This window comes from Grampus griseus, assembly GCF_964374135.1.
Source record: "Grampus griseus genome assembly, chromosome: 19".
Lineage (NCBI taxonomy): Eukaryota > Metazoa > Chordata > Mammalia > Artiodactyla > Delphinidae > Grampus > Grampus griseus.
Genome location: NC_139013.1, coordinates 8,643,379 through 8,667,510, shown reverse-complemented (window position 1 = coordinate 8,667,510; position 24,132 = coordinate 8,643,379). Strand labels below are relative to the sequence as shown.

The 24,132-nt window shown below is 50.5% G+C and overlaps 1 protein-coding gene across 7 annotated transcripts in view; it reads right to left on the bottom strand.

Annotated features, from left to right (window-relative positions):
- Positions 1-24,132, bottom strand: part of ZC3H4 (zinc finger CCCH-type containing 4) — a 43,763-nt gene that overhangs the window by 11,896 nt on the left and 7,735 nt on the right. For all 7 annotated transcript variants that reach the window (XM_082677859.1, XM_082677860.1, XM_082677864.1 and 4 more), the window contains 9 exons: positions 14,544-14,763; positions 14,146-14,256; positions 11,710-11,932; positions 10,191-10,345; positions 9,417-9,513; positions 9,171-9,310; positions 8,513-8,620; positions 6,813-6,924; positions 5,920-6,029 (listed from right to left, as the gene is read on the bottom strand). In XM_082677859.1, coding sequence (XP_082533985.1) covers positions 5,920-6,029; positions 6,813-6,924; positions 8,513-8,620; positions 9,171-9,310; positions 9,417-9,513; positions 10,191-10,345; positions 11,710-11,932; positions 14,146-14,256; positions 14,544-14,763 — 1,276 coding nt within the window. The remainder of the gene's footprint in view (positions 1-5,919; positions 6,030-6,812; positions 6,925-8,512; positions 8,621-9,170; positions 9,311-9,416; positions 9,514-10,190; positions 10,346-11,709; positions 11,933-14,145; positions 14,257-14,543; positions 14,764-24,132) is intronic.

Genomic DNA, 24,132 nt, shown 5'->3' with positions numbered 1-24,132 from the left:
TCGGCCCTGGGAGTCTCCCCAGCAAATTGTCCAACCTGGGCCCAGGTGGCCTTGGGGACCTCGGCACACATGCCTTAGTGGACCCTAACGGGGGCTCTGAGACGCCCCGGCGCCTCAGCCTCAGCGCTGCTCAAGACAACCCCTCCTCTTGCTCCCCCGCCCAGGGACAGTGGTGGCGGCGTGGGTGGCGGAGGCAGGACTTCCCAGCGGGTGTCAGGCAGTTCCCAGCTTTTCTCTCTCCTAACCATCAGCAACAGGATGTGGACCCAGGGATGCAGAGTCCAAGAAGAATTTGGCTTCAAAGGGGACGGAAAACTTGGAAGTCTGATCAGTGGAAAACATCTGTTCCCTTAGAGCCCTGCTACTCAAGGTGTGGTTTGTCTGTGGACCAGCAGCACAGGGGGACCCGCTGAACTAGGACCACATTTCACACGTGTCCACCGCAGTGTGGGAAACGCTGCCCGAGACTAGCTGTGCTGAGAGAGCCCCGCACCTCGTGGTGTCTTTTAGCACGGCTCTCGGGGGCGGAGGAGGGGCCGCAGCCACAGAGGCAGCCCTGACTGCTCTACTGCCCCACGTTCCGCCCGCTTCCCTTCCAGCCAGCTGGCCCCTTTTGGTCCCTCAACCGTGTTGTAGCTGTTGCTCGCACTGTGACCCCAGCCCAGCACATGCCTCCCTCGCCCCTCCTTCCTGCCTGTTATTCACCTGGGGCCAGCGAGTGTCACCTCCTCACTGAGCCTCCCCCCATGGCAGCCTGTTTGAGGGTCTCTGGGCTCCCTGCACATTCCCTCCACTGCCCCGATCCCAGTGTGTAATCGGCGTCTACCTGATGACTGGATCCTGTCTCCTCACCACTGCGTCCCCGGTGCCCAGAACAGTGCCTGCTACAAAGCAGGCATGACCACACATTTGTTAAATAAATGAGCAAAGGAAACAGATAAGCGCACCTTCCCCTGCATTCCCTGGGCTCCAGAGGGTGGGGCACAGGGGACTAAAGGAGTTAAGGCTTTGACGGGCCTACCCGGTTGCTTGGTGCTCCTCTGGGTTTGCCTCCCAGCTCCGCTGCCCCTCCACCTCCCCACCTTCGGCTGGGGCTCCCACACCACCTCTCTGGCCAGAGCTACGGGTACCATCTCCATCTGGCCACACCTCATTCCATGCACCTCCTGCTCCTCCGCAGGCCACTAGCTGGGCTGTGAGGGGGGGACCCCACACCCCTCCCTTCTCTTATCCCCACCCCCAAACTCCACCCAGGAGCTGCTGCCCAGCTCAGCCCCGCCCTCTGGCCCGGGCCCCACCTTCTCTGAGAGGGACCCTGCCCCAGCCTCTCTGCACTCACTCCCCCTCGGGCAGAGCAGCCTCCAGTCACAGAGCCAAAGCCCTGCACTGCCAACTCCTCTCAATGGAATGCCCTCAGGTGTAGGCAAAACCTAAGGAGGACGTTATACCTCATTAAACAGGAACAAACTTGACCACAACTTCCTCCCCATCCAGGGAGGGGATGCCGTGGTCCAGACACCAAATGCGCCACACTCCCCTTGCCCCCGAGACTAGGGTCACACATCTCTGTACCTCTCAGCACTCGGGAACACCCAGCCAATGGCCCCTGTGCGGGGGACAGAGGCTGAGGTGATCCTTCCACTGCCATCCCTGGCCCGGCACGGTGCTCAGCACACTGGGCCATGCAATGAACTCAATGACCAAACGAACTGAAGCACTGGCCCACAGGACAGCCCCTACGAGCGTATCGCTGGTCCCCAGGCAAGGCGGGCACCCTCTCTCTCACACTCACCTCCCTGGGTCCCATCACTTCTGCTTCCCCACTGTGCCCCACAATTGGGGCTTCCACACTCATTCCACGCTGGAGAGAAATCTCACCTCACGGTGGGCTCCCACTCCAGGACTTCGCCCCCCCACCCCTCACGCAGACCCCACGACACCCCGACGAGGACTCCCGCGAGGGACACAGCCAGCTCCCTGCACTTATCTCTTTACCCGCCACCCACACTGGGCCACAAGCGCTGCCTCAAAAGCAGGGGCTGAATCGCATCAGAGCCCAGAACACTGATGCATAAGATACACAGGAAATGTCAACACCCCACCCCACCCTGAAAAGCTGAACCCAAACCATCCAGGCAGTCCTCCGGCACATCTATCCCTAGAGACACCCATGCGCCCCTTCCTGGGCCTCTCTGAAGCAAGGAGCTCCCTCACACCACACAACCAGGGCCTTGCTGGGTCCCACAACCTCCCCCGCCAGGACTGATTCTGAATGATTCCCAGGCTTCCAAAAGTCAAAGGCATCCTCTCAATGGAAAAGGACGGCCACACCTGCGGATACACATAGACATGTGGGCCAAGGTTCATGGGCCAAGGAAATAAGAAATAAGCTCATGTCCATTTGTTAAACATTCTAAGCTTTGGGAATTCCCTGGTGGTCCTGTGGTTAAGACTCTGGGCTTCCACTGCAGGGGGCGCGGGTTCAATCCCTGGTTGCGGAACTAAGATCCTACAGGCGAATTAAGATCCTGTACGGCACGGACAAAAAAAAAAAAAAAAAAAAAATCTAAGCTTTTGCCCCAAACTGATAACAAATCAAACGTTCTTCAACTGGTGACTAGTGAAACAATCTCAGATCATCCACACTGAGTGGAGTACGACTCAAGAACAAACAGTGATGAACTATCAATACTTGCAACAATGTGGATGAATTTCAAACGCCTTATTCGGAATGAAAGACGGCAGATTCAGAAGGCTATTATAGGGCTTCCCTGGTGGACCAGCGGTTAAGAATCTGCCTGCCAATGCAGGGGAACTGGTCCGGGAAGATCCCACATGCCGCAGAGCAACTAAGCCCGTGCGCCACAACTACTGAGCCTGCACTCTAGAGCCCACGAGCCACAACTACTGAAGCTCACATGCCACAACTACTGAAGCCCGCGCACCTAGAGCCTGTGCTCGCAACAAAACAAGTCACCGCAATGAGAAGCCTGCGCACCGCAACGAAGAGTAGCCCCCACTCGCCACAACTAGAGAAAGCCCACGCACAGCAACAAAGACCCAACAAAGTGAACAAATAAATTTTAAAAATAAATAAATTCATAAAAAAACAAAAAACAAAAGGCTATATAAACTGCACACACGTTTAGAAGCTACATACCATATATCTATTTATATGACTTTCTTGAAAAGGCAAACTACAGGGACAGAAAACAGATCAGTGGTTTCCAAGGTCTGGAAATGGGAGAGGCACTGATTACAAAAGGGGAGGGGTTCTGGGGGTGAAAGAATGAATTTCCTCTACCTAGACTGTGAGGTGGTCACATGACTCTCTGTGTTTGTCAAAATTCACAGAACTAGGGAAAATTCCCTGGCTGTCCAGTGGTTAAGAGCTCTGCGCTTCCACTGCAGGGCGCATGGGTTCGATCCCTGGTTGGGGAACTAAGATCCCGCATGATGCCCAGCGCAGCCAAAAAAAATGAACAGAACTAAACAGGGACACTTTTTTTTTTAGACTGGATACAAACTATACCTTGACAAACCTGACTATAAAACAGTATATGTATAAAACGGTAACTGAAGGATTTAATGGTAAAGAACCATAATGTACGCAACTTATTTTCAAATGGATCAAGGAAAAAAAATAAACGAGAGCAAAGTGATAAAGCAAATGGGGCAAAATAATGCTGACAGAGGAATCTAGGTGGAGGGAATTCTTTGCCTTATCCTTGCCACTCACTCTCACGTTACAGTCACTGACAGCCCCAAAGGCAGGCATGTCTCAAACCTAGAGTGGATGGTTGGAAGCTGATGTATCTGGACAGACAGAAACATCACCAAGAAGCAAGAAAATAAAGCTGAAGAAAAGGGTGGAAGAGAGAGCACAGACATTTCAAGAGAGGATGACGAGGCCCTGTCCTAAGTGGCACCACAGCTTGGACCCAAGGGCTGCCCAGGAGCCTCAGGCCCCAGCCCTAGTTGATCAAGCTGCAACTCTGTCCAGGACAGAAGGAAATGGCTGACCCCACACGTTTATCAGGGTTACTCTGGGCCCATTGTAAAGGTTCAAGTTTTACTTTCTGACCACCCAAATTCGATTCTGGAATGGTTTTTCCAGGTTCAACACTCATTTTTAACCTACTAAGATTTGACTTTAGATAGGGGATGTTACTGATAATCTCAAAATGTTTGTGACCAGAAATGGAAACGTGCCACCTTGATTTGCTTTGAGTTTTTATTAGGGTGTCTAGAGCTGTGCTGTCCGATATAGTGGTCACTGGCCATGTGTGGCTACTGGGGTGCTATAAGCAGAAAATAAACACTAGATTCCTCAGACTTAGTACCAAAAAAACCCCCCAAAATATCGTAATTATTTCATCATTTATTACCTGCTGAAGTGGTACTTTGGACATGGATATACTGGGTTAAATAAGATATGCTGGTAGCACTAATTTCACCTCTTTTTACTTTTTTAATGTGGCTACTAAAAAATTTAAATTTGTGGCTCTGTGGTGTTCCTACTGGACAGCACTGGTCTAGAGAGCAAACTCTGAACCACCAGCAGGGGGCAGTCCTCAGTCAGAGATTGTTTAGTTCTTCAAATGAGAAATGAAACCGCCATGACTTTTCCCATTCCTTACCCTGTGAATGACTCACAGATTCTAGACAGCTACCAGTTACGAAACCCTATTCCTAGGATAACAGGCCAAAGGGCCTGGCAAAGATGAGAACTTTCTCCATGAATGCTCTCCCAATGAGGAGTGGACGTTCTCTTGCTTTGCTTGTGCAGGGCTTCCCCTCAACCCCTCAGGCAGCCCCGGCCCGCGTGGGTGGATTCCTGAACCTGGCTGAGGCCCCGATTCTTTCCATTCTCAAAAAACAGCCAATCTCCTTAAGCTTTCTGGGAACCAGAGAGAAGGCAGGAAAGCCTTCATGTGAAAGGACATGTGTTCTCGCACACATTCACCCAGTGATGGATGTCAGGAAATCAAGGACAGGAACCGGGGGCCCCAAAGTCCTCAGCCTGACTCCTCAGGGAGAACAACAGACATGAGGATGAGTTTCAAATGTCATTTGGCTGCTAAGGAATCCCTGATACCTCACTGTTGAGGAAGTCTCCCCATCGTGAGAGCCTCCAATTGCCCCATACTTTTTCTACTATATAAAAGAACCCTTAAGACTTGGAAAGAAACGTTTGACCCTTCCATCAAAACAGAACCCATCCAGGGACTTCCCTGGTGGCACAGTGGTTAACAATCTGCCTGCCAATGCAGGGGACACGGGTTCAAGCCCTGGTCCGGGAAGATCCCACGTGCCGCGGAGCAACTAAGCCCGTGCACCACAACTACTGAGTCTGCGCTCTAGAGCCCAGGCACCACAACTACTGAAGCCCACATGCCTAGAGCCTGTGCTCCGCAAAAAAGAGAAGCCACCACAATGAGAAGCCCACGCACTGCAACTAAGAGTAGCCCCTGCTCACTGCAACTAGAGAAAGCCCACGTGCAGCAATGAAGACCCAGCACAGCCAAAAATAAAAAATACAAATAACTTAAAAAATAATTCAAAAACAGAACCCATCCGAAGTCTCACCTCCTCTTTGTATACCACGGGCTCTCTCTAAAGGACAGTTAAGAAATCACAAGGTATGTTTGGAGACACACCACGCAACATTCCTTTTAGGGAGCCGCCCCTCCAGGGAAAACCGTCCCGGCCGGAGAGAAGACACATGTGTGATCACCTCAATTCTCCCTGCAGAGTATACAGTCCCCATTTCCTCCTAAACATGGCCCAGCTCCAATCAACGCAACTGCGGATTCTGGTCCCGCACAGAGGCCAGACAGGCGGGCTGCAGTGCCAGGCCCGTGGCAGGCGTACCTCCTGGTCCCCATTAGCTACGGGTGCTGTCAGCCTGGACATTACCTTGTCCAAGAGCTCTCTGGTCTCCTCGGTCAAGGGGTCGTGAGAGAACATGCAGTCATCGCCGTTGATGCAGTTTCCGGTCGTGTGGTACAACTTACACGGAAAATCACGTTCACGGCAAGTTAAGGCAAATGCCTCACCTCATGAAACCCACCCAAGGACAGAATCCAAGCCCCTTTGTTTTAGAGACAAGGACACTGAGGCCCAGAGAGGCGAAATGACTGGCTCAGAGCTGCACAGGAGGTTGGTAGCTGACCCAAGATGAGACCCCGGTTCTCGACATCCCCACTCCGTAGTGCTTCCCGCCCCACCACGCTGGCCTTGAGGCTGTGTCCTCAGATCCTCACTCAACAGGAAGAGGGGAAAAGTTCAACGATTTGCCCATGGTTACACAGCCATTTGAAAAATCTCAGAAAGGTAACAGGCAATGGTAAAAGCCAGTCTCGAGAGTACACTTGACCCTTGAACAACATGGGGGTTAGGGGCGCCAACTCGGTCAAAAATCTGAGTATAATTTGTAATCCGTCCTCCATACCCTCAGTTCTGCATCTGTGGATCCAACCAACCACAGATCGTGTAGTACTGCAGTATTTACTACTGAAAACAAAACAATATCTGAGTGGACCTGCAGAGTTCAAACCCATGTTGTTCAAGGGTCAACTGTATATGTAAAGGGAACATATAACGTGTGTGCCTCCGTTTAGTCATCTGCAGACTAGGAAGAGCAGACCCATCACAGGGCAGATGTGAGGGTTAAGAGATGGATGCGCAAAGCTCTTGGCACAGTACTGGCACACAGAGCGAAAGTGTGGTGAAGATCAGCTGTTATTACCAATAAGGAGAAAAGGAGCTCTGCATCCTCAATCAGACCAAATGTGGGCACCAAAGGATATCATGCATATAGGGGCAGTTCTCGGCTCTGGCACAAAATCCGGTGATGTAAAACTTGCACAGTTCTCGCTTCTTTGGTAGCTCGATGTCGTGGCTAAAATTACAGTGGTCTCCCTGGAAGAGAAGCAGTGAAAAGGTAAGGTGTTTGCAAAAGGAAGTACTGCTCTGTCACTGCTGAAGCACACAGGGACCAACGACAGAAACCCCCACCCCGACCCCAGAAAGGGCAGGAGGCCCAGGAAAGGCAGACACAGAAATGCAGTTTCCCACCAACCTGAAACTTCTGCCAAAGTGTGTGGCCCTTTCTCTTGCCCCTGCCTCCCTCCCCCATGTCCTCAGTCCTCCCGGCTCCGTTCTGCTGCCTTTCACTGCTTCTTTCTAACTCTTCCTCCTCTTGCCTTCGCCTCTCTTACTCACTTACTGTTAACATGCTGCATAACTGCTAGTATCCAGTTTCATGCTTCTTCCTTTCTAACAGAACCCCAATTTCTAAGAGAACCCCAAACTCCCAAGGGAAGACAATACTGCCCTGAATTTTAAAAAAATCCCTTCACACAGTTTTCTTCCTCCTAGCCCTTGGATGTGATGCCTGGAGGCACAGCAACCATTAAGCAACCATGAGGACAAAAGCCACACTCTTAAAGATGCCAGAATAAAAAGTAGGAAGGAACTTGGGTCCCCCATGGTGCCACTGACAACTGTACCAGCCCTGTAATGCCCCCACACCCCCGCCCCAGACCTTTTTTTTTTTTGGCCACACCACACGGCATGCAGGATCTTAGTTCACCAACCAGGGATCAAACCCATGCCAGCCGCAGTGGAAGTGCAGAGTCCTAATCACTGGACCACCAGGGAATTCCCAGACTATTCTGAGAGACAAACATCTATGTGTTTAAGCCAGTGGAGTTGAGTTTTCTGCTATTTGTAGTCAAATTGTACAGTTCAAACAAAACAACATCCAGGTAAACTGAAAAGAGAAACTGTTCTTCTATACCCATCCCCCCATTCTCTTAGGAATAGCTACTGTTTTTTGTTTATATATATTTTAAGTTTCTAAAAATAATATGAATTGCAACTATAATAAAGACTATTTTACACACAAACACACTTTTGTTTAAAACACAGTAATATTTTTTCCTAAGACAGGTACACAGGTGCAGTACTCCCTGGGTACTTGCTTGCCAATATCTGCCTGCTGCCTGTATACCTGAATAAAAAGCTGCCTGGTTGAACTAACACTGGATTATACTCGTTTCCTTCAGAACTTTCAGGACATTGGCCCATCTTCTGGCATTATATGCTGCTGTGAAGGTCAAGGCTGACCTTGACCACATTTTCTGTCTGGATGCCTTAATGATTCCCTCTCCAACACTGAAGTTCAGTAACTCAACCAGGATATGTTACACCTTTGCATGAGCATCAATTCTAACAAAACGTTTGAGGCCATATGGATTGGGTGAAAATTTTGGCCAAAAAAAATCCTCCCAAACCAAAAAAACCCAGATGTGTCACCAATCTTGTCCTGGCTCTTCAGTCACTCTGAGGAGTGAACTAAGTCTTCCAGGCCTTCCAGGCATCTCTCAGACAATCACTCCAAGCCCACCAGAACACTGCCCCCAGTGAGCGTGGCCTCCAGAACACTCCCAGAGGCCCATGTGTCCCTGCTCTGGGCACCCTGGTACTACTGGAACTGGCCCCTTACCCATGTGCACCGCCCTTCCACGAAGTATTTGCAGATGACTTTGCCTTTCTTATCGGACTGCTGGTGGGGCTTGTCATGGTCACCCCTCCGGTAGCTTCCACCGCCGTCCTGTTAGGAACACAGAGTGTGACTATAAAGGGGAATGAAGAGGAAGGGTAGGGAGGGCCTGTGCAGGCCAGGTGGAGACGGGCTCTGAGGGAGGGAAAGTGAAACAGGCTAGCTGGCAGGGATGAGCACGCCCCCGTGTAACAGGAGTGCTGACCAGCAGCTTCCATCCAGCACCCAACTCTGTGGGGTCTGAGCCCCGGAGCGTGGAGTGTGGGCAGCTGCGGACTCGCGCGCCACACACCTGCGCGGGACCGCATTCATTCCAAGAAGAGGCGGCACGAGCCTCCCTGGAAAACTCTCCAGGGCTAACTCAGGGACTCAGAGAACAGGTGACTGCAGGTGCTACAAAGATATGCCTTTAAAAACAGAGGGTCTCACCAGCAGCGCAACCCCCATGAGAGATAATTAGTGCTGACAGGCCCTACGGGGAACGGCTGATGGGAGCAGGGGGACAAGACCAGCCTCGGAGGATAACTCATTAAAGAAAAAAACGAATTTCAAGAAGAAGCCTTGAGTAAAAACATCAGATCAGAATGAAGAGCCGACTTACGCCCATGTCCTCGTCGTAGAAGTCTTCGTCATCATTCATTCCACCCTTGTTCATCCCTCCTCGGCTGCCACCTCGACCACGGCCCCGGCCCATCCCTTTCCCTCGACCTCGGGAACCCCGGCCACGGCCTCGACTTAGCCCTGCAGAAGAGAGAAACGGCGTTAACCCAAGGCCTCCCTCCAGGACCCGAGGCCAGCAGCTGCCAGGAGGAGCCCCACAGACTGGCCCCTCGTGGCCCCCGCCCACCTCGTCCTCGGCCATCCTTGGACCGGCGGTACTGGTTCAGCTCCTTGGAATAGTCGTCATAGTCCTCATCTCCCATCGGCTCCTCACTTTCTCCATACTGGAATTCCGGAGGGAAGAGAAGCAGTAAAGTGTCATTTGGCGAACAATGAACAATGTCCTGAACTATATACTCCACCCCTTTCTGCCTTTTTGTACACTCGGGACAATGTCAAACTCAGAAAAGCAAGTGAGCAACCCAGTGACTCACACCTGTGCCCCCTCTTCACACGCCACAGCCTAAGCGGCGGCTGGTCACAGTCTTCACTCTTACGACTCCCAGCCCACTGGGCAGCTCCCAAGGGACAGCTGTGCAGCTAGAACAAGGGGCAGCGTGGCAAGTTCTCGGGCAGGGACAAAACAGTGAGCGTGGTAGTTCTCCTCACGCGCACACGCGTTTGTGTGTGTGTAGGAGGTAACTAAACAGGCAACTGACTGCGAAGGCATTAAATGCTTCGAGAGTACCCTCGGGAACCCTGTCTTCAGGGATGGGAACTAAGGCGCTCGCTGAGAGAGCAGTGAGATGAAGATGTTTTTGACAGCTCACCCTTTGGTACTTTTTCAATTCTGAACCACAGGAAGGTTTTCTCTATTCCAAATAATAAATGAACATTTCTAAACACATAAACCTGCCATCTGATGCTTTCTTTCCACCTCAGTCTTACAGACCTAGTCTTGCAGCTCACCAGCCACCTGCCCCCACTCCCACCCCCCACCCCAAGCTGGAGAAAGCCTTACTTCCATGTCCTCTTCATAGAAGTCCTCTTCATCCTCCGGGTGGTCTCCTCCCACGGAGCCTCTGCCTCTGCCTCGGCTGCCCCTGCCCATGCCTCGGCCTCGAGACCCTCCGCGGCTTCCACGGCCTCGGTAGCCCCTGCCACGGCCTCGGTTGCCTGCATGGTGATTCAGACAGTGAGTGTCTGAGCAAGCAGGACCCACCAGCAGAAGAGAAGTTGACCCACCAGCGGAAGAGAAGTTAACCCACTGACTGCCCAAGGTCAATCATTTCCTCCTCCTCCTCCTGTTCTAAGAAGCCTTCCCGGCTGCTCTAGGCTGATTCATGGTCCCTGGGCCCCTGGACAGGGGTAGCTGAGCACCGTGGACACACACCTGCTGTAGCACTCACTACACTACCCTGACTGAGGCGCTGTCTGACACAAAGGCACCAGTCACGTGTGGCTACTGAGTACCTGAAATGTGGCTGGCCAAGCTAAGAAATACTGTGAGTATAAAGTGCACACTGAATTTCAAAAACTTAATTAAAAAAGAGAGAGAGAGAGAATATAAAATGTCACATCTGTCTATTTTGATTATATATCGAAGTGAGATTTGGAATGTACTGATAAAATGTGTTGTTAAAATTAATTTCATGTTTCCTTTTACTTTTCTAATGTGACCACTAGAAAATTTGTAGTTGAATGGTGGCTTGCATTATATTTCTATTGGACAAGCTAGTCCAGAATCTCCCCAAAGAGCAGGGCCTATCTAGGGAGGAGTCTAAGAAAGATCGCCGAATGAAAGAATGACCAGTCACTCAAACAACAAGCTGGGCCTCAAGCAGGGCTAAGAACTGCTGGGCTGGAAAATTCTGGAAGCACTCTGGGGTTGGGAAATATCATTGGCAGGAGATGGTTCTAAGAGGCCGGGCTGGGTTGCTGGTGCTCTGCCCTCCCCCATCATCCTCCTAACTGCCGCAGGTTCAAGGTTCAGAGGTGTGGCAGTCCCGTGGCTGCAGTCACACTTTGTCAGGTGATGGGAGATGGGAGGCTGGGGGAGGAGGCGCCAGTTGTCAGTTACCGTCCCCAGGGGTGAGAGCTGTCCCTTCTATATCTCTTCATAGCTGACCAGGAAGTGAATTTAAAAAACCCTTCAGGGACTTCCCTGGCGGTCCAGTGGTTAGGACTCGGCGCGGGGTGTGGCCAAAAAAAAAAAACAAACAAAAAACCACCACCACCACCACCTTGAGCCACAGCAGTCTTCTCCTTGCCTCACGCCAGTCTGGCTCCATCCCAACCACGGCTTCAGCACTGGACCCTCTTCTCACGTGGCAGAACTCCGGTCCCCTGTGCTTGGGATAGAGCTCCCTGCCTGTCTCCTTCTATGCTTATCTCAGCCCTGCATGACTGCATATCTCTTCTCCCAGACTTGACGCTCCATGAGCACGTGGCCCATGAGGTCTGTCTGGCTCTGCACTGAGCGCCCAACCCCCAGCCCCGGGCCTGCTCCGACAACTTCGGGGAGAAGCTGCGCGTCTCACCTCGGCCCCGGCTGCTGCCCTCCTTGGCCCGCCGGTACTGGTTCAGCTCTTTGGTGAAGTCGTCGTAGTCGTCCTTGCCCATGTCCTCCTCCTCATCACCCTCGTACTCCCCGTACTGCTCGTTCTCATAGTCTTCGTACATGCCGTAGCCCTTGCTGTCCATCTTGGAGTAGGCCTTCTTGGGCAGGGGTGTGGTGTGCGACGGGGGATACTGCTGGTGGGACTGATGGGGAGAGGACAGTGAGCTGGCCCTGGGGCCTCGGATTCAGACCAAGATCCCCACTATTCCCTGAACTGGCACAGCTGTCTGGGTGTCTCTGCTGTCCCTGGGGTGAGACGCTAGCCCCCAGCCACCTGAATGAGATCTGGGCTGTTGGCCCAGATGTTTCTGTTCTTCAGAAAGAGCCACAGCTTTAAAGACAATTGAGAAACACAGGCCCCACGACCCCTGAATTACTGGAGAGGGAAAAGAAGGGTGTATTTCCCAGGTAGATAGAACAATCTCATTTGGGGAGGAGGCCTGATTGGCAAGAGGGGTGCTCCTCAGTCAACATTTTTCTGGGGCCTTAGAATTCAATTAATGACTATTTGGCAACCAAACTAGAAAACCATTTAAAATGATGCTTTCCAAAGTGTGCTAGTTCCAAGAGATACTGGATGAAGTTCAAAAATACACATACATGCACAAATGGAAGACACCAAGATGTCCTTCAATAGGTAAATGGATAAACAAACTGGTACATTCAGACAATGGAGTATTCAACAATTAAAAGAAATAAGAAAAACATGGAGGGACTGTATAAATGAATAACGTTAAGTCAAAGAAGACAATCCGGAAAAGCTACATATGAGTCCAATTAAATGACATTCTGGAACAGGCAAAACCACAGAGACAGTAAAAAGACTGGTGGTTGCGAGGGGCTTGGGGGGAGGGACTGATGAGTAGGTAAAGAAAAGAGGACTTTTAGGGAATTGAAACTATTTTATATGATAGTGTATGGTGCATATATAACAAGATGCATTTGTCAAAACCCAAAGAACTGTAAAACACAAAGGGGGACCCTAATGTAAACTATGGACTCTAATCAAATACGTGCCAACGCTGGCTAAACAATTACAACAAACGTGCCACACTAATGCAAGACATTAAAAACTGGGGAACTGGGTGGGGTGGGGTGGGCAGGGAACTGGACTACCTGCTCCATTTTCTCCAAACCTAAAACTGCTCTAAAAACAACAGGGTCCTACTGCATAGCACAGGGAACTATATTCAATATCCTGTGACAAACCACAATGGAAAAGAATATGAAAGAATACGTGTACATATAACTGAGTCACCTTGCTGTACAGAAGAAATTAGCACAACACTGAAAATTCACTATATTCAATAAAATTTAAAAAATAAAACTGCTCTAAAGATAAAGTCTATTCATTTAAAAAATCCACACTCATTATAAAAAAAAAGAAAACATAAAACATGGAGATGTATACAACTACTTTAGCAGATCCTTTTTTTTTTTTTGGCTGCGTTGGGTTTTTGTTGCGGTGCGCAGGCTTAGTTGCCCCATGGCACGTGGGATCTTAGTTCCCCGACCAGGGATCGAACCCGTGTCCCCTGCATTGGAGGGTGGATTCTTAACCACTGGACCACGAGGGAAGTGCCACTTTAGCAGATCTTAAAATGCCTCAACCCCTAGTTCCCAATCAAAGCTGGTGCTGTTCTCTCCATTCCCTGCTGCCCTCAGGTTTAAAGCCTGAATCTACATTAGTAGATCAATGTCAACTCTTATTCCTTACAATAACTTATCTGTTATGATGGATGATGCTGAGTTACAGGATACCTTTAAGAACTACTAACTTTAAAAATACTTTTTATCAAAATTTGAAAATCTATGTTGATTTACTTCTTACTGGTTTTGCCTGAGGAAAATAAAAAAATATACAAACCGGACAAATAATTTAAATTTATGCTTAAGCTCAGTGATATATTACTTCTGACCCCACAACATCCGAGATGATTTACTCCCATAACCGTTTCATTCTCTTGCCAACTTTCCACAAAAGGACACTGCTGAACAGTGGAAAAGTCAGCTCTCACAGGGACAAATCATCATCTTTCTTGGGGACAGGGGATATGACGAGCCCTGCCAAGGCCATGGGAAAAGGTGGCATACAGAAGTATGGCAATCAGCCACTGACTGGGCTCAACCCCAGCTCCTGTACTTCAGAGCCGTGCAACCTGGCTGAAGTTCTCGAAGTCTCAGTGTCCTCACCTATAAAGCGGGGATAAAAACAATACCTAATCTTGCAGAATTAAAATCCGTGTAAAGTGCCACGTAAGAATGCCCAGCACACAGCCAGTGTTCAGGAAACATGGGCGATTTCATTACCCCCAGCTCCGAGCCCCATGGGGGTCCCTGACCAGCAGTCACTCACCGGCGCATAGGGGGGGCTGTACTCTCTGTACTTGCGGTGCCCCTTCTCGCTGGGGCTGAAATCCGAGTCATCTGAGAAGTCAGAGAAGTCATCGCTGGAAGAAGCGTGGCGCTGCAAGGACAGGGGCAGAGGATTAGAGCTTCTGTGGAGGGCTGGCCACCTGCACAGTCACTGCTGGAATGTGCCGGTAGGGCTCCTTGCAAAACGCCTCACCTAGGGGCATCTAGCAGCAATGGAGCATGAGCTACCAACTCTTTTAGAAAAGGTCTTTATCCAATTTGGGGAAAGGAAAAACAGCCCGATTAAGAGTGCCCTCTGGCCTGACAAGATGAGCTCGGCCCCTGGGGCGCTCGGCTGGGCCCAGCGCCAGGAGGCCCAGCACATCCGCCAGGACCTACTTTGTGCTTGGATTTCCGCCTCTTCTTGGATCTCCTCTTCTCCTTTTCCCGCTCTTTCTTGCGTTTCCGCTTCAGCCTCCGGTGAGACTTCTCCTCATCTGAGTCGCTGTGGTGCTTCTCCCCCTTCTCCTTCCGGCTCCTCTCGGGGCCTCCGGAGGCGTCCTGGGTCTCCTCGGCCCCGTCATCCTCCAGTTCGCCTTCTTCCAACTCACCATCTTCCCTATGAACCAACCCCAAAGCCGACGTGAGCACGGGGTTTGAGGGGAGAGCCGCGGGGGCTGTGGGCTGGCCCAGGGCGATGGGAACGCGGGGCCCAGCGCTGAGGGCGAGAGGCCCGGGGAGACAGGGCGGGGGCCGCTCCCCGTCCCATCCCGTATCTCCCCCAAAGGGCGGCATCGGCTCTGTCTGTCCCGGCTGGGGGCGGGGGCGCCGTGGATGCCAGAGGTGCTGCCACGAGCAAACAGGCTCCGGTCCCTGGGTTTCGAGGCCTGACTGCTCTGCCAGCTCCACGGCTCTGGGCCAGAGGCAGGGAGCTAAGCAGGTGGAGAGAGGGGAAGGGTCCCAGGCCCCTCCTGACACGACCACACGAGGGCTCACCCCCACCTGCTGTTGGCCCCCTTGCTTCCCACCTGACTTGCCTCACCTCCGGGTATCCCTTCTGGCTCCCTGTCCTACGACTTCCTGACTCTGCCAAATCCCCTACGTCACCCCAATCTCCCTTACTTTACAAAACAAAAGCACTCTCCACATGTGACAGATGCTGCTGACAGGACGTTCTGAACATCAAAGTATGTACAGGGTGGGGGGTGGGGGGGGGATTAAGAAAGGAGCAGCTGGAAAAATAATCCCGTTTTTGAGCCAAACCCACAGACACAGTTCTCACAAGTGCAGGAGTTGCTTTAAAAAAATAAACAAATGTAAAAAATGTCAAAAGCTCCTCAAGCTCCTCATGCATGACGACAGCAAAGTATGTGTGAGAGCATAAAAAACTCCTTCCTTCTCCACTAACTAAGACCCACAAAGAGAATGTGAAGAAGATAAAGAGTAACATAATGAACCCAGGACCTAAAAGGCTAACCACAGAGAGAACTAATCTAGGCCAAAAAGGCCTCGGCCGTTCAGATGGGAGCCGGTCAGCATGGGAACAAGCTCATCAGGCGAGCCCGGCCCCTGGAGCCCTGAAGGTTCTAACAGGCTTTGTGGAGAAACAACTGCCGACCTCTCTGAGGATCCTCCACGGCCCTTTCCCTCGCACTGCTCCCTTTGTGCGCCTCCACGCTGCTCCCCACCAAGGGGACTCTTCCATTAACTCTCACTCCCAATTCAAAGGGGTCGGGGCAGCTTCAAACCCAAATGGTACAGCCCCACGGTTACCCTGGCAGAGGTCAAGGGCAGCTCTCAAACACAGAATGCAGGACCAAAACTCCTCCCGACGTTTCAAAGGAAACAATACAGAGAGGTGACCGATGGGTGCCTCGTGCTGTTCCCCTGGAACCGCCAGGCTGTCGTGGGCCAGCCCAGAGGGAAGATGCCGAGTCAACTGTGGTGGAGGCAGGAGGCGGCATTCCTGACAACTGAGGCACCTTCTGGCTTGGGTGTGGCCCACACCAGGAGCCGCTCTCGTGGGAGCAAAGCTCTCACGGGATGAGGCAACTCTGCCAGAATGGCCTTGTCCGCAGTAAAAGCGCCACCTAACTGGGGAAACTGGTTTTGGCAAGCTCACCAAACAGGGGGAAGCTGTTACTAATGGGCAGGGCAAACCTGCTGCTGCCGACGCCTGGGCCTTTTCATACCAAGCCGCCTGGGCCTTTTCATACCAAGCCGAGCAGGCTGAATAGACTGTTCCCTGCTGGGAACACTGCTGGGCGGGCCAGGTCGCCACACCTCAGGAGAAATACAGGGACAGACAGACTAGACAGACGCTATGGAACTAGGGAAGGCCCAGCGACAGACCGGAGAGGAAGGGGTTGGGGTCTATGAAGAAAAGCTAAACAAAAGCATCACTCTCCACACTTTAGTCCGGAAAGGAAAAAGCTGAAAGTACCCAGAATCCCAGGGCAGGGATGAAGGGAACCCAGGAAGACAGAAACTGCCTGGGGGCCCAGAAGCCCGGATGAGAAGAAAGCCCAAGATCGCAAAGGGCAAAAGACCCTCCTGGAACCAGAAGAGGCGTGTCAGAGTGGAAGGGACAGCGGGGCACCATCAACCACCTCATTTTCAAACAGGAGGAACTTAAAGGGATAGCAGGTGAAAGGATATGTCGAGGTCAGATAGACGGGGGGACACGAAAAAGCCAGAAACTGGCTCTAAGCTCGCCATTCTTCCTCAATTGCTGAGGATGGAAAGGGAAGGGGGAGCCCACTCATCGACCGCCTACTTGATGCCACAAACATTTCTGAGCATCTTCTCTGTGCCGGGTCCTTGAGCATCTCCTGTTCTGCATTGTCCTTGCAGGAAAAGATACAGATTACAAGAAACCCAGGCCACAGGGCAGTGTCTGTGATACAGGGCCGGGGCAGCTGAGCCAGAGAGGCTGGCACCCACAAACACTCCTCCACCTCTACGTTCACGGGCAAGGATGCCATGGCACGGCCAGCAAAGGTCTTGCCCAGGGTCAGCTGAGGCCTCCACCCCTGTCCTGCTGCTACATATCACTGCTAACACTCGCGGGAGGGGGGAACAAAAGAGCATACAAGCAACTCCAAGAGCTTCAACCATCCTCAAGAATGGCTCCAGAAGAATGCCTTTTCATTCCAAAGGCAAGGAGGTACAGCATCCAAAACCACCCTTCAAAGACTTTTAGCCAAAGAGGAATTCTCTGCATTATCTATATTAACAGCCCCAGGCAGATGTGGGCTCAGTGAGAATCTACAACTTTTTACAAACCGGGTAGTGAATACTTGAAACTTTGTTCCCCTGGAGTTGGGAGCAGCTGCAAAATAAACAGCATCAAAAAATCCCTGGTAGGGGCTTCCCTGGGGGCGCAGTGGTTGAGAGTCCGCCTGCCGATGCAAGGGACGCAGGTTCATTCCCCGGTCCGGGAAGATCCCACATGCCGCGGACTGGCTGGGCCCGTGAGCCATGGCCGCTAAGCCTGCGCGTCCGGAGCCTGTGCTCCGCAACGGGAGAGGCCACAACAGTGAGAGGCCCGCGTACCGCAAAAAAAAGAAAAAAAGAAAAAAAAATCCCTGGTGATTTCTGAAGGGGAATGGGATACCAGAGGAGACGCAGGGATGATGACACTTGACTGCCCACTGCGCATCCTCACCACCATCTGGCCCACCATGCTCTCCAACTCTTCTGAGCCCTGGGCCCACCTCTGGTCACCTGAGGGGGTTTCCCCTTGATAACGCTGGAGATTCCAAGCTAAATGTCCTGCATGAATACAGGGCCTATTTTCTTCAGACTCTGTTTACCAGAAGAAAAAAAAGAAAGAAAGAAAATCAAGCCAACTGGGATAGAGGCAGGAATCCTGTGGGCCACTGACACAACCGCACAAAGGCTGCCTCCATAAAATAGCAACCGGGGTTAAGTGGTGCCACTGAACAGACTGCCAGCAAAAGCCATGTCAGAGTGGGATTAAATACCGAGGGAGCATGCTGAATAGACTGCGACATGATTCCCCAAGAAAAGTGGGGGAAGCCCCACTGCGCTAATCATTTCAATTTGGACGTGCCAAACCTTCTTGAGACAAGCATGTAGGAGAAACCCTGAAGCATCGGCCTGGGCAGAGACCACTTAATTCCCAGAGCCTGTAGTGGGAAGCAGCCGCATAGCACAGGGAGATCAGCTCGGTGCTTTGTGACCGCCTGGAGGGGTGGAATAGGGAGGGTGGGAGGGAGGGAGACGCAAGCGGGAAGAGATATGGGAACATATGTATATATATATAACTGATTCATTTTGTTGTGAAGCTGAAACTAACATACCATTGTAAAGCAATTATACGCCAATAAAAATGTTAAAATGAAAAAAAAAAAAAAAATTCCCAGAGCCTGGACTGGCAACGTGCTGGGATGCCTGCACCAGGGCTGGCCCGCCAGAGACATCAGCAACTAGAAACCAACCATGCTGGGCGACCAACTTGGAATGGATGCCCGGGAGGAAACAGGAAAAGGCCAATGCCTTGCTGAGGCTCAGTTCTGCCTTGTGCCTCCTAGACTAAGCATCCAGGGCATTTAAGTTTCCACTTGCAGAGCTGGTGATGGCCAACTCCTCCTTCTGGGTCAAAGAAGAGATCAGGGTGCCCATTCTAAGGAATGCCTACGGGCCAACTCCACAGGGCACAGAAGTGTGTCAGGTTCATCACATACCACGGGCTTGGCAAAAACAGTACTGGAAAGAAACATCATGCTTCAAAGGAGGCTGGGCCCACCCACCAGCCTACAGATTTGGGCATCCTGCTTCCTTTTGCAGACCAAGTAACTCAACCAGCTCTGCGTCTTCCCTAGCGCGTGCTCTTGGTACGTAACCTGAGCCTCGGTTTTCTCATCTGCAGAACGGGATGAGTGTAGTACCTACCTCAAGGGGTTGTGAAGGTTAAACGAGATAACACAGATAAAACCCTTGACATGGGGGGCAGGCACAAAGTAAGTACCAGACAAGTAACAGCTATTGGTATTAAGAACCAGCTAGCATGAGCATACCTCCACATGGATAATCCTAAACCAGCTGCAGTGCTTACTGGGAAGCATTTTCTTCTATGGAGAAGCTACAGCCAACTCCCCTCGGGAACCACTGCTAACTGCTGGCCAACAAGTTCTCACTTTTCTTGGCCCGTCTGTGCCACCATCCTCTGCAAATAAACCCTGCTGACGAAACTGACAAATCGACATCTCCCCTTCCTCAGCTCTCATCTAAGTGGTGTGAGAAAGTAACCAAGTGGCTGACCAGGAGGAAAAGGCACAGCGAGAGCTGAGCCCCGGGAAAAAGGGAGAAAGGTCCCTTACAAAAATGAAGTTTGGCAACACAGAAATCCTCTAGAGGAGAGTTGGATGGAAGCTGAAAGGGGCCTGGGTTTATGGATCTACCTGATTTACAAAAGAAAAAAGAGAGAGAAAGAGGAGAGACAGGCAAGAAACAAAAAAGATGAAAACCCATGGGAGCAGTGGCAGTTACCTCAAGATCATGAGAGCCCTTGACAAGAGGCGGCTAGGTTAATGTGAAGGTCAGGGTTATGATCATTAACTGCCCAAACTCTCAACAAATTGCCTGGGTAGGCTCTGAATGACCCATTAATTAGGAACAAGATTACAAAAATTACAAGGAGGCTCCGCCTCTTCACATGTTAAACAACAGGCCTAAATGCAGAAGTCCAGGATCCCCAAATCCAACCCTGCAGGACAGTCATTTACTAGGAGTGAAGGCACGGAGCCTTTGCCTTACAAAACTGGCTCAGGGCTCATGCCTGAGGAAGGCCCCTGAGACCTTCCCTCGATTTAGGCCGTGGTGAAGCACTCACGGGGGGAACCTCATTGAGGGATTTTTTAGAGGCAGGAAATTCTTGAAATTTCCTGGGTCTTGCACATGTTTTTCAGTGTAATTACACCCAGGTTCTTCAACCACAGATCAAGAGCAAAGAAGCACTGTGTCTCCCTCCCCCTCAACATTCTCAGGTGTGGTCATAACTGGCTCAGTGACATCACAGCATTTCCATGGCAACATGCCCACATCACAGACACCACCCGAGCAGCAAGCACAAACCAACCACAGGAGAAGCCCAAGCCGCAGCCCGAACCCCTCACTTCAACAGAAGCAAGACAGCCTGTCCAGTGCCAGGACCCTGACATGAATACACCTACTGCCAGAGTCAATGTGGGGGAAATTGGAGAAATCTGAACCCGGACTGGATATTTGAGATACTAAGTAATTATTGTTAATTTTGTTAGGCATGATTATGGTTTTGTGGTTATGTTAAAAAAAATTAAGTTAAAGATTCATACTGAAGAATGTATGGGTGAAATGAGATGAGGTCTGGGATGTGCTTTAAAATACTCAAGGGGGATGGGGGGAGGTAGTGAGATGAACCAAAATTCACAAAACGTGTATAACTGTTGAAACTGGTGATGGGTATAAGGCAATCTATGACACTATTTTCTCTTCTCTTAAATATGTTAGAAAATTTCCCTAAGAAAAAGTTAAAAAATAAAAAAGATGCCCTGGGTGGGGACAACCTCTCAGTAAAGTGAAGAGAGCTCATCAAGGTCCTCAAAAAGTTAATTTCCCTAGCAAAGAGCTGGAGTTCAAGGTGGGGGCCTCCACCAGCCCTCACATCTCTGCTGTGGTTTCCTCAACTACAAAACCTTCCTGGGCACCCCAGGGTCTTATAAAATTCAAGAGCCATAGAAAATATTCACTACTAACATCCTGTAGCAGCAACTTCCATTCCAGGCACCACACTGCTGTGCTCTCCACTTCTGCACATCTGTCACTGAAATGCATTAACAAACGTATGCAGTAGCAATTCATTAGTATCCCCATTTTATAGACAAATAAACTGAGGCTCAAAGATGGGAAGAAATATGCCCACAGGGTCACAGCAGGAAAAAGCAGAACTGGAACCAGAGTCCAGGACTTTCTGACTCCAGGTCCAGCTCTTAACCTCAACCCTTGAGACAATTAGAAATTATCCAAAAAAGAATAATTTACTAAACAGGCCAACAAACAAAACAACTCTCACCCTGAAATTTATACTTGAGTTGGAAAAAAATAAGACACACGTACAGAAAAGAGATTAAATGAAACAGTACTGCAAAAATGCCAAAGTTAATACTAAGACACTGGGCAAGCTCCTTATACACTCTGTGCCCTGTTTCAATTGTGAAGTGAAGGCAGTAAAGGAACCTCCAGGATGGATATATATCCTCCTAGAAAGAATTCCCTGAGACCATGTAAATCAAGTGTTTCGCACCAACCTGGCCCAGAATAACTGCTTAGGAGTAAAAACTATCAACATGCAAAGACACAAAGCCAATCCAGGCCATCCAACATCAAATGAATGGAATTGGGACATTCAAAAATATGACCCAAAGACATCTGGATAGTTTAGGGAATAAGAGGTGCCCAGAAGGGACTTCCCTGGTGGTGCAGTGGTTAAGAATCCGCCTGCCAATGCAGGGGACACAGGTTTGAGCCCTGCCGGGAAGATCCCACATGCCCGTGGGATCCCACAACTATGCCCGTGCGCCACAACTACTGAGCCTACGCTCTAGAGCCCGCGAGCCACAACTACTGAGCTTGCGTGCCACAACTACTGAAGCCTGTGCACCTGCTCTGCAACAAGAGAAGCCACTGCAGTGAGAAGCCTGCGCACCACAACGAAGAGTAACCCCGCTCCCCGCAACTAGAGAAAGCCCGTGCCCAGCAATGAAAACCCAACGCAGACAAAATAAGTAAATAAATAGTGTCTTAAAAAAAAAAAAAAAGAGGTGCCTACAAAGGTCCAAGGAATCCTATAGCAAAAAAACAAATAGGACTTATCCCAAGAGGGACAGAAAGCAACATGAATCCAAGGGAGGAAAATTCCAAAGTCCTCTAACGCTAGAAGAATCGCTACACTCCCAAGTGTGTGGCATCCACACTGGGGTTCGTCCAAGCACACAAACCTCTTAGGCAGAACATTTCTGTAGAGTTTAAAACAAGCTGACCAAGAAAAACCCAGCTTGCTAGACGAATCTCTGAGTCAAAAGTGTCCTTTTCTTTGCTCAAATAGCTATTCTCCTACTCCCACTCGCCCTGAAAACAGCTCGTGTTCTTGATAGAGGCATCTCTCTGATCCAAGTTTTTCCTGTCAGATGAACCTCTGAAATCTGCTTCGCAGCAACAAAGAATTTCCTAACCTCCTTCTCAGGCCAGCCACGCTTTGGATTGCTTAAAGCTGGAAAGATGCTGGTTCTCATCCAAAGAGAGACGATTTTTATTATTCCAGAAAGGAAAATCGAACCATGAAACTTGTGAACTAAGACTTCTTGTTTATAATTTTTTCAGGGGAATCAATTTGGTTCCATTCAGCCAAGACAAAGTATTAACATTTTCCTCTTAAAAGAGACCTGGCCTAGGACGCAAAGATTTCTTGTTCATATATGCAATTATCTGTATACAAATATTCCAGTCAACGGTGGGCTCCTGGAGGGTGGAGAAGAAAGAGGCTGGCACTCATCCCTGAGTTTCCAAGGGCCCAGCACAGGGCCAGGTATAGACTGGGAGGGTGCTTGGGATATGGTCTACACAAACAGGCATCAATCTCAGCCATCCACACCCTCTTTGTCAATTTCATCAACAAAGACATTGGACCATTTCCCAGGCAGCAACCTGGATCACTTAAAACTCTAAAATAGGTCACTGAGGGGTTGTCTTTGGTCACAAACTCATTCACCAAGGTGTTTATCGAGGGCTTCCTGATAGACCAGAGGATAAATGACAAGAGCCCCTATGTGACTGATGCACCAACTGAGCAGATGAACGTGGCTGCCAGTCAGCAACCTCAGGGCTGCAGCCAGGGGCTGCCTCTGTCGCTGAAAGGCTGTGCTTCCGGGGACTGCTCTGGTGCCCCGTGCAATGGCAGGGCCTGGAGTCCCAAGGAAACCTAAGCCCTGGTGTCTGTTAGGAAAATGAGGAGGGCAATAATCCAAGCCACCTGCAGTGGAGGTTTAGCCAACTGACACTCACGTCTGGGCCCAGCTCCCTTGGGTCGGGCCACAGAAGGGATGTGTTAGCTGCCATCCATTTCCTCACCGGGCTTCAAGAGCTCTTCAGTTCCTTCTAATGAATGCACATCCCTCCAATTTAAAGGTTCAAAAGACTGGGTGTGGGCCTCTACATCCACTGGAAGGAGTGGAACATAGGGATGATGGAACCTCAACAAGTCATGGAGGGGCAGTAGTAGCACAGCCCCCCTCTCTGGGGACAACTTTAAAGTCCCCTCCCATTGCCCCCAACACCTCCACCACCACAACAAAGATAAACGATGGTGGCTGCTGTGTACACCCTCCAGGCACTAGGCCCACAAGACCAGCGCAAAGGGCAGCAAAAAACACTTCAGGCCGTGCGGGCCACACAGTCTCTGTCCCACTTAGTCAACTCTGCTGTTTAGCACAAAAGTAGCCGCAGACAAGCTAAACGAAAGTTCCGATAAAACTCAGCTTATAAACTTTCACAAAGCCACACTTAACCTTTGCGGTACTCTGCTTTTTCTACCCTCCTCCATTTGTTTTCCACATACAGGAGGCAAATCAATAAATGGACCTTATATCCCACCAATGCCTGCATGCTGCAGTTTGAGAGATATTGTGCCAGACCCAGGACGGCCTCTGGGTATAGACCTCAGGGCTGGGTACAGGCTGGCTGGGTTCTAACTGCCTCCACACCCAACAGCCCTGTGACCTTCAACAAGTGACTTCACCTCTGTTTCAGTTTCTCAGCAGGACTAAGGTGAGCTAATGCATGAAAAGCACTCAGACGGCCCCTGGGGCAGGTAATCTTTGACCTTCACATGACAATGCCCAAGAGGTCACACCTTTGGGAAGGCCAGGAGACTGACCTAAGAGATGAGTAACCCTTGCGGCACATCCAGTCTGCCTGACACCCACGTCCA